This window comes from Zalophus californianus, chromosome 14 (genome assembly GCF_009762305.2).
Source record: "Zalophus californianus isolate mZalCal1 chromosome 14, mZalCal1.pri.v2, whole genome shotgun sequence".
Classification (NCBI taxonomy): domain Eukaryota; kingdom Metazoa; phylum Chordata; class Mammalia; order Carnivora; family Otariidae; genus Zalophus; species Zalophus californianus.
The window spans coordinates 91,632,169-91,650,785 of record NC_045608.1 but is presented as its reverse complement, the minus strand read 5'-3'; the positions used below and the strand labels follow the sequence as shown (position 1 = coordinate 91,650,785).

Here is an 18,617-nt window from a genome sequence, read left to right as displayed (position 1 = left end):
AGACAGGGGGAGACAAGGGGAGAAGGAAGACACTCCGGCACAGAAAGCCCGTGGGAAGGGTGATCCTTGAGACGCGTGCCTGTTCGGACACTGTGGGAGCCCGGCCTCCCTGTGACGTCAGCTTGCATCCCCAAGTCCAGGGCAGGGCCTGGCCGTGCACACGGGGCAGGTGATGGAGAGCTCAACAGCCCAGACACCACGGAGCTGGAGGGGAGCGCAGGGGGAAACGGCTGAGGGTCCGCCAGGAGCCGCACTTACAAGTCAGGAGACAGCAGTGCGGTGGCAAAGGAAGGGACAAAAGTGGCCAGAACGACCCAGCAATGAGCCTGGAGGACTGTCAGGAGGAGACACCGATCACAGGGAGAAAGGCAGCCCAAAGTTTACGATGGTCGAGGTTTTTTTTATATATCAAACAAATAGGTTGATACTATCAGAACATTCAGCAACCACGTCGCCCTCAAAAGAAAAAATATGCAATATGCCCTCCAAAACGTGTAAACCTTAAAGCGTATTAAAATTACCAGGTAGAAATGGTGATTTCTTCTTTATAATTTTTTTTTCTTTTTTATCCAACTTCTCTGGGCTTTCTTGTTCTTTCTCCTGCTCTGCCTCTGTGGAGTGGGTCTGCTCACTCGAAGCGTGAGGAGCATCCGGATTCTGAACCTGAGCCGAGGGCATCCTGGTGTGGCTGGTGTCGTGAGCGTGTGCTGCAGCTGGAATTGAAGACAGCCCACTGTTTTCTAAGGCTTGCTGAGACAGAACAGAACTAACAGGTTAGGAGGTGGGAGGCCCAAATCTGCCTGCCAAAATCAATTACAGAGATGCAATAACCTTTGCCCACAGAACCCTAATTCTGCCCTACTAGCTATAAAAATCTGCACTGCCAACCATCATTTATAAGCTAGACTTCCAACTCTTTGAAGCTGAAATGTCCCTTCTGAAAACTAACAGCTCACCTCCACCCAAAATACGGTATGCTAAATTAAAAGGACTTGGAATTAATTAATTTGACATTTAGAAATTTTACCTGAGACCTCTCTGGTTATCTCTAAACCATCTGGGAATCACTGTGTTAAGTTACAGTGGGTTCACCCTTAAGACCTTGGCTGTCATGCACCCCGAGATCCTTTATACCAACTGGTCACCCCAAAGGTACACGTAGGTGACAGGTTAGTTTTCACAACTGGTCACTAAATCGGGAGGAGAAGGCAGGCCAGATCTGTTTGTAAATGAAAGATCTGAGGCTAAGGCTGGACCCGCGTAGGGAAATCAGAAAAGCGTGCTCTGCCCCACTTCCTTCTCCTCCTCTCCCACAGGGGCGTGGCCCGTTCACAAGCTGCTAAGAGAGGTGGCCTGACTCTCCCCAATAGTTACAGGAGATATAAGAAAGTTGTGAAAGGCCTATTCTTCTCAAGTAAATCGCTTAGAGAGAAAATTAAGTTTTAAACCTTTTTTTAAATTTATAGATTAATCATTTAGAATTCTGCACTGCCCATAAGCATATTTTGTTCCAACAGAATGTTTTCAATAAGGACGCATATTTAATGATGATTCCTTTATTTGGACAAGTCCTGCCTATTTATTTTTCAGTAACGGTACCCGGTCTCGGACAAGCACAGACGAGAGCAAGAAGGTACGCCTCACCTGCAAAATGTCCTGGTTGATGCCCACGGTGATGCTGAGCTGCTGGCCAGGCTGTGGGGGCTGGCTGGACTCCGCCGGCCCCGGCTCTGAGAGCTCCAGCAGCTGCTGGATGACATCGGTCACGGCCTGGGAATTCTGCTGGCTCGACGCAGACGTGACATGGACTTCCGTCGGCTGGAGAGGTAACGTCTGAAACAGCGTGGCCTGAAACGCAGCAGCATTGTCATTGAAAATGTAAGAAGTATGTTAATTTGTACTTCTCTTAAAAAAAAAAAAAAAGGAATAGGCACATCTTCCTTAGGAGCATTAAAATCTAACAATATCCCAAACACAAATTTTAAATAAAACGCCTCACTGATTTTTATGTTAGGCACAATATGGGCTCTTAAAGGAACATATTGAACGAACTGTCCCACTACACGTTTCAAAGGTTTCCTGAGTGACAGGGAGACGATCAGCTCAAGGTGGGGGTGTAAGCTCGCAGGCCTCACCTTCGCGCCTGTCCAGTAAAATACAGAAACAAAAGCGTTACAAAATAAAGAAAATAAGAGAGAAGAAACCACTGTGGCCAAGATAATTCAGGAAATTTCTGGAAAAGAGGGGCACTAGAGGCATAAATGCTCAGAAAAGCCAGAGCCAAGAACATCCAAGGAGAGAGCGCTCTGATTGCCCAGACACGCAGGAGCCTGAAACGCCACGTGGAAAAGACGGTGGAAGTCAGACCCAGCATTCTGTGTGGTGCATGAAGGTGGATCCAGGACGTACAACACAGGGTTGGCCTAACGCGTGGGGATTCCTGATCAGGAGTTAGGTGAGGAACCATCCCGAGCTGCCAATATTTTGAGAAAAGAGAACAAAACACAAACCGTAAATGTGAACATAAAGCCCAGGAACCAAGCGCTAACGAGTTTCCATGCTGGTGGAGGCAGACGCTGACAGCACAAACCACCAACAAGCCAGCTCACGAGTGCTAACACATGGTGCGCTGCCCCGCGCTCAGACTCAGCCACTCCCTACCAGCTGCGAGAGGAAAGAGGTAACAGACCTAGGCAGGGCTCAAGACTCCCACCAGAACCCGAACACAAGCGTGGGAGCGAGTGTCATCCAATTTTACACAATTTAGTTTCACAGAAGGCCACATCCTCAGGAAAAAATTACCACTGTCCCATCAGACATGGAGAAATACTATTTTACAATGGTTAACTGATTCTTAAGTCATCACACAGGGATAAAGAATAGTCAATAGTAATCATCAATAGCACCGTAAGAATTACCATTTCATAAATTAATGATTGCATTTTGCATGCTTTTCACTGGTTCAGGTGACAGTTCTTAAATCAGGATCATCTGATACTAATCTGAAGTTTAAAAAGACTGATTTTCTTTCACTAATTAAAAAAATAAGAAAGCACTCTTACCTCCTTATAGAAAACTTTCGTAGCACCTTTGTGGTACTAAATAATATTCCATTTTAAAGGTCACAATTAAGATGACCAATTTTGGTAAAAGATTATCCCCCTATCAAGCAGCTTGCTAGACTCACCGTTAAAACATGAGCGGTCTCTGTAGAGCTTGCTGGATTCTGTGGTCCGCCCATGTGCATCTTGCTGATATGAGTGTTCAAGCTACCTAGACTTTTAAATACACAACTACATTCTGTACAATTATAGGTAGGGCCATTCTTGACCTTAAAGAACAAAAGAGAAAAAACTGTTTTTTACAATTAACTATTAGACAAAAATATTTAAATTATAGCAAGTCATAATTTACCATTCCATTAAAAATGGCAGAAACAATCTAACCATTTAACATTACTTTTTCTTTCAAACTGGATAGTTCTAAAATCAATGACCCAACTCTTGCATTGACCTTGCCAGTGTGAAATTAATTGAAATTTCATAGTCTTTTCCATAAATAAGAACAGATTCGGAAGTAAGAAGACATAGTTTCCAGTTATTGTAATTTGGTGAAAATAAGATACCTGACTTACAGTCTCAGTTTCTTCGGTGGTTACGCACAGTGTAACACAGGTGTGAGCAGCACTCTAACTAAGCCTTTGGTGCGTTACGATACACAGGCTGGGAAGGAGGGCTGCACACCGTGTAAGCTTCCATCACCAATCCCAATACTCCATGTCAGCAACTACTTTGTACACAGTTATGATAAAGCCAACAGGGGACCCTGGAGGGGAGGGAAATGAAGCAGAACCTCCGGGTACACAGAAAGCATCTCAACTATTCCTTCGCCATTATTTAAGCCCAGCGGTAGTTATTCTTGTAATTACGAAGGCTGGTTTGAAAACGGACCGGCCTTCTCTGCACACGGATATTCTGTTCCATTTCTAGCACCTTGTTAAGAACCAAATTTAAGGTTCGTCACAGGACTGGATAATATTTACAAACCAACCCTTTGAGGTCATTTCTGGAACACAGCCATCTGCCCCACCACAGGACCCAGGGGCTCTCAGGCCAGGAGCCAAGCAAGCCCCCAGAGGGGTCTCGTTGACCTCAGGAGCACCGGTGGGCATCTCAGCAGGCTGCCAGCGGGGGGAGGGGAATGAGGTCTCTCTGGGTGCCACACGAGTAAGCAGCCATCCCGAAGCAATCGTCTGCACACAGAGGCAGCACCCCCAGAATAACTGGTACAGGTCACTTCTATTCTTCTGAGATCTAAAGGAAACCTCACTCCACATTATCACTGCCTCACTAGTATTTAGGTGTTCCTCCTCAGGTGTCTGGGTCTTAGAAAATAAAACTTAGTTTTAAAAAGTAACTCACATATGGAAGGCTGAATATGTTTATAAACTATGTGAAGGGTGGAGGGGTTTTTTTTTTATTTCAGTGATACTTAAAGCATCAAGGAAAAAATAAAAAGATACACATTTGCTTTTAAAGAATATGAGTCTTCATTCTGCAAAACAGTTATACATAAAATAAAATGATCTATGACAAAAGTGTTTCTGTCACTTGAGCATTAATTTATATTCTACAATTAGACTATAAATCAAACACCAAATCAGGAAAGAGCAAAGGTTAACCTGCTTAAGAGAAATACTTCCAGACATTTTACAAATCAGTATGATCTGCAGACAACAAGAAATGGTGAACAACAGTCTCACTGAAATAATTCACATGGAGGGAAACACACAGACCAGGGCTCTGGCTGATAAAAAACGTGAATGAGGCCATGGGTGAGTTTAGCAATAACGATAGTAATAAGAAAAATACTTTTTTCCTCTCAATTTATTTCTTGTCTTTCTTCTTAGACTTGATAGTGTCTGTTTCAAATTTGCCAAAGGGATGAAATGTTAACAACCAGACCGATGGATTGTAACTAACAAAGGTATTATGATTATCTTCAAACATTTATTCATCAAAGCTATAATAGCATCCATAAGGCCACAAAAAGATATTTTCTATCTCTCCACACGGAAGTCAGTAAGGTGTCCACACAGACGTGTACCTATGTGCTTGTTTAAAATGAGGTCTGCTCTGCACAAACTCTAAACCTGTATTTTAAAAGTAGAAAAGAGGGGCGCCTGGGTGGCTCAGTCGTTAAGTGTCTGCCTTCGGCTCAAGTCATGGTCCCAGGGTCCTGGGATGGAGCCCTGCATCAGGCTCCCTGAGCCCCGCATCGGGCTCCCTGCTCTGCGGGAAGCCTGCTTCTCCCTCTCCCACTCCCCCTGCTTGTGTTCCCTCCCTCGCTGTGTCTCTCTCTGTCAAATAAATAAATAAATAATCTTTTTAATAAATAAATAAATAAATAAAAGTAGAAAAGAATTTCTCAGGCTCACTCATTAACTCCAGAGCCATCTACCGCACCCCCACGAGCACCACACAGACCCGAGTTCGATGTTTACCTCTGAGTGAACTCTCTGCACGTGGGACTGGAGATTCCCTTTTTGAGAAAAGGCAGCAGGACAAAAGGCACAGGCATGGGGTTTTTCACCTGTATGCTTAATCATGTGAGTTTGCAATGCCCCCTTCTGGTTAAAAGCTTTCCCACACTCACTACATTTAAATGGCCTTTCACCTAGAGAGGGAGAAAAATGATCAAAATATAATTCCACATGTGTAAGCATCTGATGAATTAAAAGAGAAATACATTACCCCCAAACCCAAGACCCCAAACCTATCTGTCCAGACAGAACATCACCCCATACTGTAGACACATGCATCCAACTGACTACTCAAAATCTCAAAGTAAAGACCAAGGTCACAGAGCAAAGGACAGAAAAGCCAACATTACCATCCAGTTCTAGCTAGCTCTAACACACGTTCTTTCCTCTAAGCTGTATCATAAATCACCCAAAAGTGAATGTATTTCATACCTGTGTGTATCCTAATATGCCGAGTTAACTGACTTGGCTTTTGAAATGTCTTTCCACAGTGCGGGCATGAATATGTGAATCCACTCCTGTCGATGTTCCGGTTATAAGACCTTGTACTTGATACCCTGGTATAACACGGGGGGAAAATATTCATGAAGTCGTCGCCTCTGTATTACAATTTCACAATTAAAATGCTACCAGCAAGTGTGGACGACTGGTGGTCAGAACATGCTTTAATGAGAAATCAATCACATGTAAGTGTGTGTCTCCACAAACAGATACACACAGACATGCAGTTGTTTGGTAGTGTTCATTACCATAAAATTCATTTTTCCCTATCTAATGAAAAGATAAACCTGGCTTTCTTTTCTTGGAGGGGAGAGGTGAGAATGTCCCTTCTGGACACAGCTGTACCTGTGGTGCTCAGACGTAAAGACGTGAGTGGGTACGATCCCTACACTGCCAAGTCCTGCTTTGTCCTCCAGTCTCCTTGCTCTCAGCACCACCCACGGGCTGACGACCTCCAAGTTCTCCGTCCAGCACCCCTGACACCAATCCCAGACGTCTCCCTCTCCGCCTGACGTCTCTGCGCTCGGCTGCCTGGTGGCTGCGAGCTAGTGTGAGCCAAACAGGATTCTGTTCATCCCCCTCCTGCTGCTACCCCACCCAGGAAACAGCAGCTCCCAGTTGGGCAAGGTTAAACCTTAGGAGTCGCTCCCGATTCTCCCTCTCGCCCCTGACTTCAAGTCCATCTTCAAAAGCTACCGGTTTCACTCAAAACACCTCCAAAGATGCTCAGACCTCCCCACTTTTCAGTTATCAGACCACCACCGTCCGCTGCGATGGTTCACCGGCCTCTCTGCCTCAACACCACCCCCCACAGCCACCCCACAGGGGAAGTTGGGGGCAGACTTCCCCTACCCTTGGGATACAATCCTCATTCCCAGCATGGCCTCCTGAGGCCCTCAGCCCCGGGGCCCGCCTCCTTCATACCCAGCGCCAGCAAGCTCCCCTCCACGGTGGGCTCCCAAGCGCCAGCCTCCTTTCTGCGTTCCAGTGCAGAGAAAACTCACTGCAGCTGAGGTGTGGCAACTGCTCTCCCCTTCCTGGCCCGCATGGCCCTCCTCATTTCAGACACCCTCCCTCAGCGTGGCCCGCCTCGACAGCCCGCTCACCACCCTGCCCACCTTCCCAGCACTGCCCCAGAGCAACCCAGTTTTCTTCCCTTCTCCACACAAGCACTATCTGAAAGCGTCACACTGACTCATCTCCCTGATAAATGCACATTCCATGAGGATGAGGCTGTCTGTCTGGCCCGTCCCTCCATCCCAGAAGGGCCAGAAGCCAGCGCAGCCGACTGCATGCTGACCGCCTAGACACCCTTCGTCATCTCTCCAAAACCCTCGGAGACACACCAAACCTGCCTCTGTTAAAGCTTCATCCAAATAAAAACCTAGCGTGATGGGGCACATGCAGCATGCTCGGGGCCCCCATTAGTCGACAAAAGGCAAAGTGGAGGGCGTGGGAAGGGTAAGGCGGTGCGGGCCCTGTGGGGTGTGCTGTCCACGCCACTAAAACACAGCGCCTAAGAGGGTGAACAAATCCGACAAAGTCTTCACACAGTATATACCCTTTATTAACTGGTGTGGACACTGCTGTAGTGGTTGTAGTTGTTACTAGGAAGTACACACATACACATACACATAACTCCTCAGCTCGCTCCACAAGTGTGACAACTGAGCACGGCTGTCAGCCTACTAATTAAGCCACTATTATGAGCTCGAAAACCAGGCAATTAGGGTTTAAATCCTTGATGCTTGAAGCCTCCGAGCTGTAAAACCATATGGGAAAGTAACTCGGTCCTGTATCTAGAGCTTCTCACCCACAAAGTGGGGACGTAAAGTCTCCGGGTCTGACAGGGCTGCTTGCAATGATTAAGTTTTATTCACACATGTTTAAATGCACACTAAGTGCAAGTGTCAGGAACACAGAAGTTCTAAACAGGTAGTATGAATAAATCTGTTATAAAGGGTGCTGATCTGGCCCTTGTGGATCTACCATACATACCTCATTATTTACCTATGAAAACGTTCTGTCAGTACCCTGTCCCACAACTTTTAACACTATAATACTTGCTAAATATTTCGACTCCTGCAGCCTGATGACTGCTTTAAATTTTTGAGCTTCTCTTTCTTACCGTACACGGGACTAGGACTTACACGTTTTAAAAGCTATCCTGACACCATTCCAGATTAGCCGCTGTGTTGCTGCTTCTAAAGTAGACAATATTTTTAAGCAATCATAGCAAAGTACACCCATTTTTAATATGTTGTATAGATTTCTTTTTTTGGCAAGCCCAAGGAAAGGCTCATACCTAATTTTATAATGAGTCTTCATGTGCTCCTTCAGCTGGGAGGATGTCTCGAACTCTTTCCTGCAGGCCTTACAGGCATGAAGCCGGCCCCCAGCCAGCTCCTGGCGGTGCTCCTCCATGTGTATGGCCAACTGGCTCTGCAGGGTGAACTCATCCCCACACTCAGAGCAGATGAGATTCTGCAAAAGCAAAGACCATCCGTGAGCAGAGCGAACATTTCAAAACCATGACGTCTTAAAAGAACTGGAAATGCAAATGGTGATACACAAATTACACTTTCCTCTGGAAAAAACACGATTTTCACCGTCAAAAACTGTGTCATTATGTCCAAATATGCATATATAAAAATCATCTTGGCTAGAAGAAAAGGAAACCCAGAGAAGCAGATGAGAGAACAGTGCCATTTTTGAGCAAAGACTGGCTGTCGGGTACCTGGCATTTCGAACACCTGTGCTGAGGAAACATTAAAGAAGCAGAAGGACTTCACCGCCACAGAAGGGTCAGGACAGAACTCAGATTAAGATTAGAGTTTAACAGACTACCTTAAAACAAAGTGACAGCTGATATTTTTGAATGGAAACACTTATCACTGTTTCACAGGCAGACTCTCACAGAGAGAGGTCACGGGCTCCATTCAGACAGGGCTTGCCCAGCACCTGAAACAGGTGGGGTCTGAACAGCATGGTGCGAAAAGCACGAAATACACACAGGATTTCAAAGACTTACTGCGAAAAGCCAAGAACGTAAAACAGCTCAATTTTAACATGTGAATAATATTTTAGATGTATTTTCAAAATAAAATATATTAAAATAAAATTTACTTCATCTGGTTTGTTTCTTTTTCTTTTTTTTTTTAACTCTTTTAATATGGGTACTATAAATTTTAAATGACTCCTCTGTCCTTTAGGTAACAGTGGTACATGTGGCCTGGAGTTGGGCTGGTTCACCACTAGCTACGTGGCATCGGGGTGTTAACCACAGGGATGTCATAGCACCTGCCGCCCAGGTGTAAGATGCTCGACAGAGAGCAGGGCACAGAGGGAGAACTCAGCCCAGCTCTCGGCAGGAGTAATCGCTGGCTGAGGACGAAGTTGGATGAGCAGACTCAAGAGTTCCGTCGTACAGGTTTTTAAACCATCCTCAACATAGACTGTCCAAACACGGGGAGAAAATGAGTATAACCTGTCAATGAGCAGACACTGTTATTTCCAAATAACAGCAGCAACAACAACAAACATAAAATAAATTTTACTTTGATATATTTTAGTTTGAAAATATATACGAAATATTTTTCACATATTAAAAGTTATTGAGCTAGTTCTTCCATCAGACTTTCTTCTAATTTCTATACATAACAGCCCTGTAAGTGTGAGTAAACCCCATTAAAATGAGTAGTTCATTGATACTGAGAGCATCCTCGGCAAAAAAAGATGAGCTGAAGGGAATATTCTGAGCAATCCAATAATGATTTCAACTTAAGTAACATTAAGTTAGTATTATTACATAATAATGTAAGGAAATAATGAGCTACAAGATGTCAGCATCTTGTTGATAATAAAGAAAATTCTTTTCAGGAAATTGTCAAAAAGAAAAAAAATACCTAACAAAATTGGCTGCATCTCTTAAAAAAAAAAAAATTCCTAAATTTATATGGCAAAACACTCATTTTTGCTCGGGGCTGCCCCAGGTGTCCCTTCCTGTAATTGTGAAATACAACTTGGCTCTCCCAACCTGTCCCATCCTCACTTTATTCTTTTAATGAGCAGATTAGTATATTTCAGGGGCTATCTACACTTGTTCGATCTCGGAACATAGCTCCCTCATTTAGCAAAAGCCAGGGCAAGTGCCCCGGGGCCAGGGGCAGAACCCAGCATGTGGTGGAGAGTGTCATCTTGCCTCTGCTTCACACCCAGAAAGCCCCAGGAGCCAGGACGCGCCTCCCACCCGCTCCCATCAGCTGGCCACACTTGAGGAAGCCCTAGCAGGGAGCCCCATACCTTGCTTCCTCGCCAACCGCTAAGGGACATTCCCCTGTCCTGCATTCTCCATATTCAGAGCTGCCAGCAATCCTCCAGGCTAGAAGTAGTGACTGCTTTGTCCCCTAGAAACAGACCCTTCTGGGTAATTTCCATCCTGGACGAGTGACAAGCAGAACTCGTCAAGGGAAATGCATGGCATTCTGATCAGCCCTCATCTTGCTGACGGTCTAATTTTTACAGGTCAGAGTATAAAATATGATAAGTACTAACCGCCTTGCAGCCGCTCTCCCTGTAACGGCTGCCCTTCTAGGTCCCCGCCAGGGGCCACCGCATGACCCTTCCCTGTGGCCCCATCTCTCAGACCATCACTCACACCCTCCACACTCCAGTATGGAATGTCCTCTCCCTGCCCTGGGCTTCATCGGGAGGCTCCGGGTTCCCCATTCCACTGCCAAGCCCTTCAGCTGAGTTCTTTATGTTCACTGCATTTTTCACTGTAATTTCCCTTTGGTTCTTCTCTCTTCTATTCAATTTTTTCATTTGTTTCAAAACAATTGTTAAAGCAATTTTAGGATGACTGCTTTAAAATCTTTGCCAAATAATTTCATCGGGTTCCCTTCAGTGTTAGAATATGCTGTCTTTTCTCATTACGTTAGAGTTGGAGCTATCACGGTTCTGGGTCTGTTGAGTGATTTTCCACTGTATCCTGGACACTCTGGGTGTCAGGCTGTGAGACTCTAGATCTCTGCTTATCTTTTATCAGGCAGTCACTCCGCCTAGATGCAGCAGAGGAGCACGTCAGGGGTGAAGGCTCACTACAGGGTCCCGCCAACCCCAGGGGTAGAAAGCACAGTGCAGACTAGTCCATCCTGCACCCTCATATCTCACTGCTGTCAGGTGCAGTGAGGCTCAGCTCCCCACTGACCCACCGGCACTACTCTGGCAGAGAATCACAACACTGCCTGCTTCTGCTGGGCAGAGTATGAGAGGTCAGCTTCCAGCCTGGCTCTGCTAACACCATCGGGTGGGGGAGCCTGGGTACCACCTCCTTCTGCCAGAGAGAGATGCAAGATTACCTCTGTACTTGATCCCAGGCGGTCACGGGATCAGAGGGCCAGATGGCCCTCTGGTTTAGGTTTAGGAACCGGGACAGGATGGGGTAGATCATCACTCACAACCTTGCTGAGCAATTTCTCAGTTGGTATTTGGCTGGAGCAGGGTGGGCATCGTCAAAAAATTTTCTATTGGTAAACCAGTCTTTTGTTGCCAGTTTTAACTTAGGGGAACCAGCTTTCCTTGAAGCGTATTTTCATCTGTGCCTGTTGGCAGAAGGCTACAGGCTTCTCCAGCAACCTGCCCAGGTGTATGGGAGTAAAAGAAGAAGCCAAAGGAGCTCACTGTCGTACTGTTCCTCAGGTCCCGAAGTCCCTCAGCGGCCAGCCTTCTTCCCGCCTTCCACAGCCCTCGATCAGCGGGTTATGTGCCCACTGGGTGGTGTCAGTTGTGGCGGGGGAGGGGGGCTGGGATCGAAAGAAAGGCTTCTCCACGGGGCGCCCGGTGGCTCAGTCGGTTCAGCGACTGCCTTCGGCTCAGGTCAGGACCCTGGAGTCCCGGGATCGAGTCCCGCCTCGGGCTCCCTGCTCGGCGGGGAGTCTGCTTCTCCCTCTGACCCTCTTCCCTCTCGTGCTCTCTCTCTCTCTCTCTCTCAAATAAAATGAAAAAAATCTTTAAAAAAAAAAAAAAAGGAAGGCTTCTCCATGCTGGCTGGATCCTTACAGGTTATTTTTGCATGTGACTAAAAGTCAGGACGTCTTCCTGTATTACTAATACCATATTCATACCGAGTCACTGAGAATAAAAACATGCCAAAAAGGAAAAGGTAGCCAGAAATGTATTGTTTGAACATATGTGGGAAAGACTGATAATTGTGTTCCGATATCTATTCTTCTTTCCTTACACTAATAGAGCTCCTCACCGAGCACAGGGCTCTGACTAGAAACTACTCGCCACCACTGTGCGTGGGGACTGTGTTCTCTCGCGTGCAGACCGGGCCTCTCCCTCCTCCTCGTCCTCGAGCCACGTGACAAGAGGTAGGCTTGGGGGGGGCGGCGCTGGACAGCCTCGGAGGGTACAGCGGCCCTACCAACTCCAAACCGCACAAGGCCACACAGGGGACAGAGGAAAACTCCAAACCTAACACCGCCCTTTAAGAAAAGAGCGCCCATTTTTCACACAAGGCCAACGCATTTTCCCACCTGAAACAAGCACTTCTTTTTGCTTCTGCCCAGGGAGGACCCTCGCCAGGAGCTCCTGCCCGGCGTGGGGTGACCAGGCCAGGTGACTGAGTCTCTCTCCGCGGCAGACACAGTGGCTCTGGGCCACGACCGGCATCCACATTCGCGCCGCCACCTGCCGCGGGCCCTGGGCCCCAGCGCCACCACAGCCTCTCCCTCCCCCAGGACCGTGGGTGGCTTGAGGGACTCAAGAGGAGACACACAAGACAGGACAGCAACGGGAACAGAAACGCAGAGTCTACTCATCTCAGCAGATACACGTTCCTCCAAGGCCTTTTTAAGAAAAAAAGGAGTCCGAAACGAGGGCGCGCTGACGTTGTCACGACCATGACAGCGAAAGGCAAAGACAGCTGGGCTGTCTCCGAGGACACTGAGGGTCAGGCGGGCTTCGGGGACCTGCCGTCCCAGCACAGCTACAAACCACAGGGCCCGCCTCCAGCAAAGGAAGGGACACGGGATACAGCCCTCAGAGCCAAGGACGGTGAGCTCCATCTGGAGGAACAACATGGGAAAAGACGTGGACAAAGCGCGTGGAAAAGAAGAGACAACGAAGGCAAGATTTTGAAACCAATGTCCAAGAAACTAAGACTGTCTGGAAACGATCAATTACTGTTATCGCCCTTTCCCACCACGGAGAAAGTCAAAGTCGATTTCAGACGGCAGCGCTGAAGAAGCAGTGCAGTGGGGACGCAGCGAGGCGCAGGGTCCCGCGAGGGGACAGCCCTCGGTGCCACCGCCACCCTCGGCGGGCGCCCTGCTCACACACAAGCACCACGTGCCCCAACCATCCTCACCGCCCCCCGGGGGCCCTGCGAGAGCACCCACAGCTGCAGCCCCGGCTCACGTCGTCGCCGTCGCAGCCCGGAGCCCGTGTCCCCACTGTCCTGACGCCTTCCCTCGGGCCATCCCGCGGGCTTCCCACAGGCCCAGCTGGCTGCGGCCGCCTGGGCTCCTTCTCGGCAGCGACCACGCGTCCCACGTATACGGCCCGTGTGCCGCGCTCTGATCAGGCTCTGCTCCCCTGTCCCCAGGCAGGCTCCCCGCGCCCATGGCCAGCCGCCTGCTGCCTTGCCTCAGGAAGACAGAGCAGCGCCTCCACTTCACAGAGACAAACGGGGGGGGCTCCCAGGCCGCCCCAGGCTCCGGGCCCGGCGCCCAGCGGCACCAGGCCCGGCTCAGGGGCCCTCTCCAGGGCGACGCAGCCCAGGCGGACGCCGAGCTCCACGCTGCCCTTGTGAAGGTGGGTTTCGGGAGCTGCCACAGGTAAAGGCAGGCACCGAGCCGGAATTGGTGTGGAATGGGAAATCCCGGGTTCGAAAAGCTGTGCGGGGCCCAATTCACCAACAGTAGCTTTTCACGGGACTGCTAAGCTAGTAAGGCAAATCCTGGGCTGCGGGGAGCGAAGCGCTGGATAAAAACAGAAAGCCACCCCTGGGCCTGGGCCTGAGCGGAAAAGCTGACGGATGGGGCGCGGGAACTCCGCTGCGGCCCAGCAGGAGCGGCCTCCCTGGTCCAGGCCTGCACCCCCCCCCACCTCCCCCTGCATCTGTTCCCGGCCTCGCCTGCAGGCCTAAGGAAGAGCTGTCCTCCCTTCACACTCACCTCCGGCAAGACCTCATCCCTTGCCACCCAGGTGAGGGCCCCTGAGGACAAACAACTGTAGCAACGGTAACTCTTGGGTCTGAGATGGGTTTTGTGAGCAGGAGGAAAAGCACATACTAAAGTGTTTAGAGGTGAAGCGGTAACAGGACGATGGGGTGAAGTGGCAGGGGTGGTGTCTGGCAAATTTTAATAACTGGTCAATCCAGGTAAAGGATTCACTGTTCTTGAGTATTCATTGTACCAATCTTTCAAGTGTGAAATTTCTCAAAATAAAAAGTTAGGGGAAATGCGATCACTACATATTATGATGACTTATACTGATCAACAGGTGATTTTATTCTAGACACCCCCCAACATACTAGTGAAAACAAAACACCTTATTAACCAATTATTATTTGCAGATGAGCCTATAGAGATGAAAACCCAAAGAGAATCTCGTAGGATGGCAGGCTACAAAACTGAAACACAAAACACACTCCTTTCCTACGGACAAATGACAAAAACGTAACAGAAAGACCCCCAAATGATTAATAAAAATCCTAGAACACTTTAGAATTTAAACGTACTGAACCCATATGAACAAAACGTCACTGAGATGTTTTTTTGTTTTTTGGTTATTTTTTGGTGGCAGCAAAGGAAGGTTTATCAAGCGATAGCAAAGTGATAGTACAGAGCTCCCGAGGAGAGAGGGGACCTGAGAGGGTTGCCGCTGGAGTCCCTAAGTCTGGGGGTTTACGGGCTGTTGTAATCTGACCAACCCCTCCTGTGCTGGTCGTCCAGTCAGGTTTTTGTCACCTACCTCCCACGTGGGAAAGGGTGGAAGGCCACTGAGATGTTCTGACAATACAGATTCAAACCCGTAAACATGTTCAATTTTCCCCTGTAACAATCTAAAAATTTAAGTCTATCTACGTAAAAGTACCAACTGATTTTTAACGAGGCAAAATTCTAACGTTCACATTAATAATAAACCAGAAAAGGAAAACAGGAAGCATATGAACATTTGCTTATCATGACAGCGAAACACAGCAAAGACAAAGGTGAAACTCGAGAAGGTGGTAGTGCCCCGGGGACCCTGGGAGGACCAGGCAGAGGGTACAGGAGGCGGCGGCTCTTCTGATGCCCCTTGTTCATGTCACTGTGACTTGTAATAGTAAGTTACCATCCAGATATTGAAACCGACCCCCGCCCCACCCTCAACCCCTACTCTGCTTTGGATCGTCTTTGTGGTCACACCAACTAGACCCATGTCAAGGGCAGTTAGGGCGCACGGGAAAGGGGTGGGCCTACAACAGGACGTGGACTGAACCCAAGAGCCCTGCACGTCCCTCAGCCCCTAGACCATGTTCACAGACTGACTTACAGTGGGCCGAGCCAGGCTAGACCATGTTCACAGGCTGACTTACAGTGGGCCGAGCCAGGCTACTGCGAAGCTGTTTCAGAGCCAATGACAGGACAGGGCAAAGGAGTGGCGAGTGTGCCCTTGCAGGAGCCTGGGTCCCCATGGTGGAGGATGGGAGGGAGAGACTGGAGGTGGAGGGATCGGCGTGACCTCCCAGGCTGTGCGATGCACGTGTGTGCTGTGCAATGCGGTGGGACTTGGGAAGTACTTCCCAGCAAGTCACAAGAACCAGAATCTGTAGATGAGCAGACTGCTCATTGTAGCTTTGTCTGTCTGTACAGACACAAGGCTGGAAACCACCCACGTCATCTGCCAGGGGCGACCTGCCGACTGTTCGTGTGTACACACGTGTCTGCCAGGGGCGACCTGCGACTGTTCGCGTGTACACAACGTGTCTGCCAGGGGCGACCTGCGACTGTTCGTGTGTACACACGTGTCTGCCAGGGGCGACCTGCCAACTGTACGTGTGTACGCAACGTTAAGGCCATGTGCTGTTGAGAAGAACGGGACCGCTCCACGATACACGGACACGCCACAAGAGCTGAGGTGCCGTCCACCGAAGACAAAAGGCACAGAATGGATGGCCTGGATTAAAGGGGCTGCAGAAGAAATCTGTATGCGCCCAGAATGCCCAGGAAGGACACAGAAGCTGCTTCCAGCAAAACAGGAAATCATCCTCCACGCCATCCCCTACTCTCATCTCTTACTGTGCGCGTGTACAACTCAGCCCAGAACACTTTAATGTACCATTTAACACAGGCACTTTCTGCTTTTCAAAAAAAAACAAAAGCAAAAACAAAAAAGCAATGGGTGAGACAAGGAAGACCTACACTCTGCAGGAGAAGGGACAAGGCTGCACGGCTTTCTAGAACATAATGTGGCATTCTATAAAGAACCTGAAAAAGTAGTATTAATTCAGTAAACCCAACTGCAGGAATCTATCCTAATGAAATAATTAAAGATACATATAATGATGCATTAGGAGTAATATTTAAAAAGTATAAATAAATGTTAAATCACAAAAGAAATGATTGCATATCATCATGCTATGTCCAGATGCAGGAGACTAATAAAGTAATTTAAAATACTGACATAGGGGAACAATCATAATACAGTAAGTGAAAATGGAGAAAGATATATTTACAACATATTAAGGAAAAAGGGCAGGTTAAAAAAAAGTAGCATAAATACTTTTGAATTAAAAAACTATCCTTAAATAAACTATTATGGAAAGTATGTATAGCAAAAAAAAAAAAAAGTCTGAAAGACTATGCATGCATTCTCTCCAAATGTCGTGATTCTTGGTTCTTCTAATAATGTTACTCTTGTTAATCTTTAGTTTCTAATTTTTTTCCAAAATAAACACACATTATTTATATAATAACTTTTAAAAAGATAAAAATAAATTAGTTTATATTAAAAAGTAAAGACATATATAAAAAGAAGAGACAAACGTATATAGAAAGTATGAACTCAATTTTTATATATGCAATTTAAATACTGTTATTTGTTTTTCTGTCTCAGGAAGAAAATATACCAAACGGTTTTTTATAACCCATCCCTGGACAGTAGAATTAAAGGTAAGGTGACTTTTATTTTCTCTTTTACTGTTTGCATTTTCCTAATTTTACACAATAATAATCAGGGACATGGGGCTTTAATTTTTTAAAGCAATAGCCCTTTGTACTTTAAATCAGGCCCACCCACCCCAGCAACAGGAAGCCCCCGTTCACACATCAGCAGTGTGGCCCTGTCATCCTCAATGCAGCCCCAAGAGGACAGCTGTGGGCCTTTCAGAATTGCTCACTTTGCTGCATAAACTGCTTTGGGGCATCAAGAATTTCTTCTCCTCTCCCAAAATCCCACACGTCAGGGGATCCAGAGGCCAAGTGAGGAGATACTACCGTCTTTAGAGACCGAACATTTACTTGTGACCACTGCAGAATCCTATGTGGGCACAAGTGGATCCTCCAAAGATACGACACACTGAAGTGTCTACCCTGAGATACTGACAGGCCAGAAAATAAAACGTTTTGTCAGTGAAGTAGAGAATTAGGCAAGGCACACTGAATGATAATTAACTCCTAGAAATCTATACGAAAGGCTTCTTAAACTAGTTGATACTTAAAATCCCCCTAAGGATTAGATGCATTTTAAAAATCCATGAACAAAGTATAGGCCAAAATAATTACCTCTTCCTTTTCATGTAGCATAATATGCGCTTTGAGACTAGCCACTCTGGAGAATTTCTTGTTACACACAGGACAGGTAGGATCTTCCCCATTGTGGGTGCATTTATGAAGTGTCAGGTTGAATTCAACATTAAATGTTTGGGGGCACTGGTCACATCGATGTGGCTATTTGGAGAGAAAAGTCAAGAAGCCACTGAAATACAATGTTTCCACAATAAATGCCATTCAAATATTAACACGTACCATAATCTACAGACAATCTAAGGAACTTCTGAAGTCTCTTCTGGACCTGAAGTCAATAAATCTAAAATGGACACAGCAAAGCTCCTTACAGAATTTCTCAAAGGATTATAAGGACGACAACACATCAATGCAGAAAAAAGCCTGAATAAAAAATGCTGCATATAAACGTATCAGGATATAGTCTCTATGAAAATAAACATGAGAAACTTCAACTCCCTGGGATAGATTTTTCCCTTCTTTTCTGACCAACTCCATTGCTCTAAACAGAATCACTTCAAGTAAAATCAGGAATCATAAAAACTTTTACTACATTTTAAGAGAGCTGCTTATCACAGTCTAAAATTTTCCCCAAATGAAAGGTATTCTGCCATTTACTTGTAGAAAGATAAAGTAACCACTGGTATTTCTCTCTGAGTATCAAGACACTAGAGTCAGTATTTTCAGATTTTCAACTTAGGAGGGTAATACCAGCTGACAGCAGTACCAGTGATATCATGTGTCATCATATATATTATACATCAGATTCACACTGAAAACAAAGCCGGAGTTAGTCATGT

The 18,617-nt window shown here is 46.8% G+C and overlaps 1 protein-coding gene across 16 annotated transcripts in view; it reads right to left on the bottom strand.

The window, feature by feature from the left end:
- ZNF236 (zinc finger protein 236) overlaps nucleotides 1-18,617 on the bottom strand; it is a 107,748-nt gene that overhangs the window by 73,324 nt on the left and 15,807 nt on the right. For 15 of the 16 annotated variants that reach the window (XR_003516879.2, XR_003516878.2, XM_027575893.2 and 12 more), the window contains 7 exons: nucleotides 17,818-17,982; nucleotides 8,349-8,527; nucleotides 5,975-6,099; nucleotides 5,504-5,676; nucleotides 3,188-3,331; nucleotides 1,645-1,848; nucleotides 522-750 (listed from right to left, as the gene is read on the bottom strand). Coding sequence is in view for 14 of the 16 variants with exons in the window: in XM_027575893.2 (XP_027431694.2) it covers nucleotides 522-750; nucleotides 1,645-1,848; nucleotides 3,188-3,331; nucleotides 5,504-5,676; nucleotides 5,975-6,099; nucleotides 8,349-8,527; nucleotides 17,818-17,982 (1,219 nt within the window). In the remaining 2 variants the exon portion in view is untranslated. Of the gene's footprint in view, nucleotides 1-521; nucleotides 751-1,644; nucleotides 1,849-3,187; nucleotides 3,332-5,503; nucleotides 5,677-5,974; nucleotides 6,100-8,348; nucleotides 8,528-17,817; nucleotides 17,983-18,617 lie in introns of those variants that run through there. The other variant, XM_027575898.2, reaches the window with a different exon arrangement.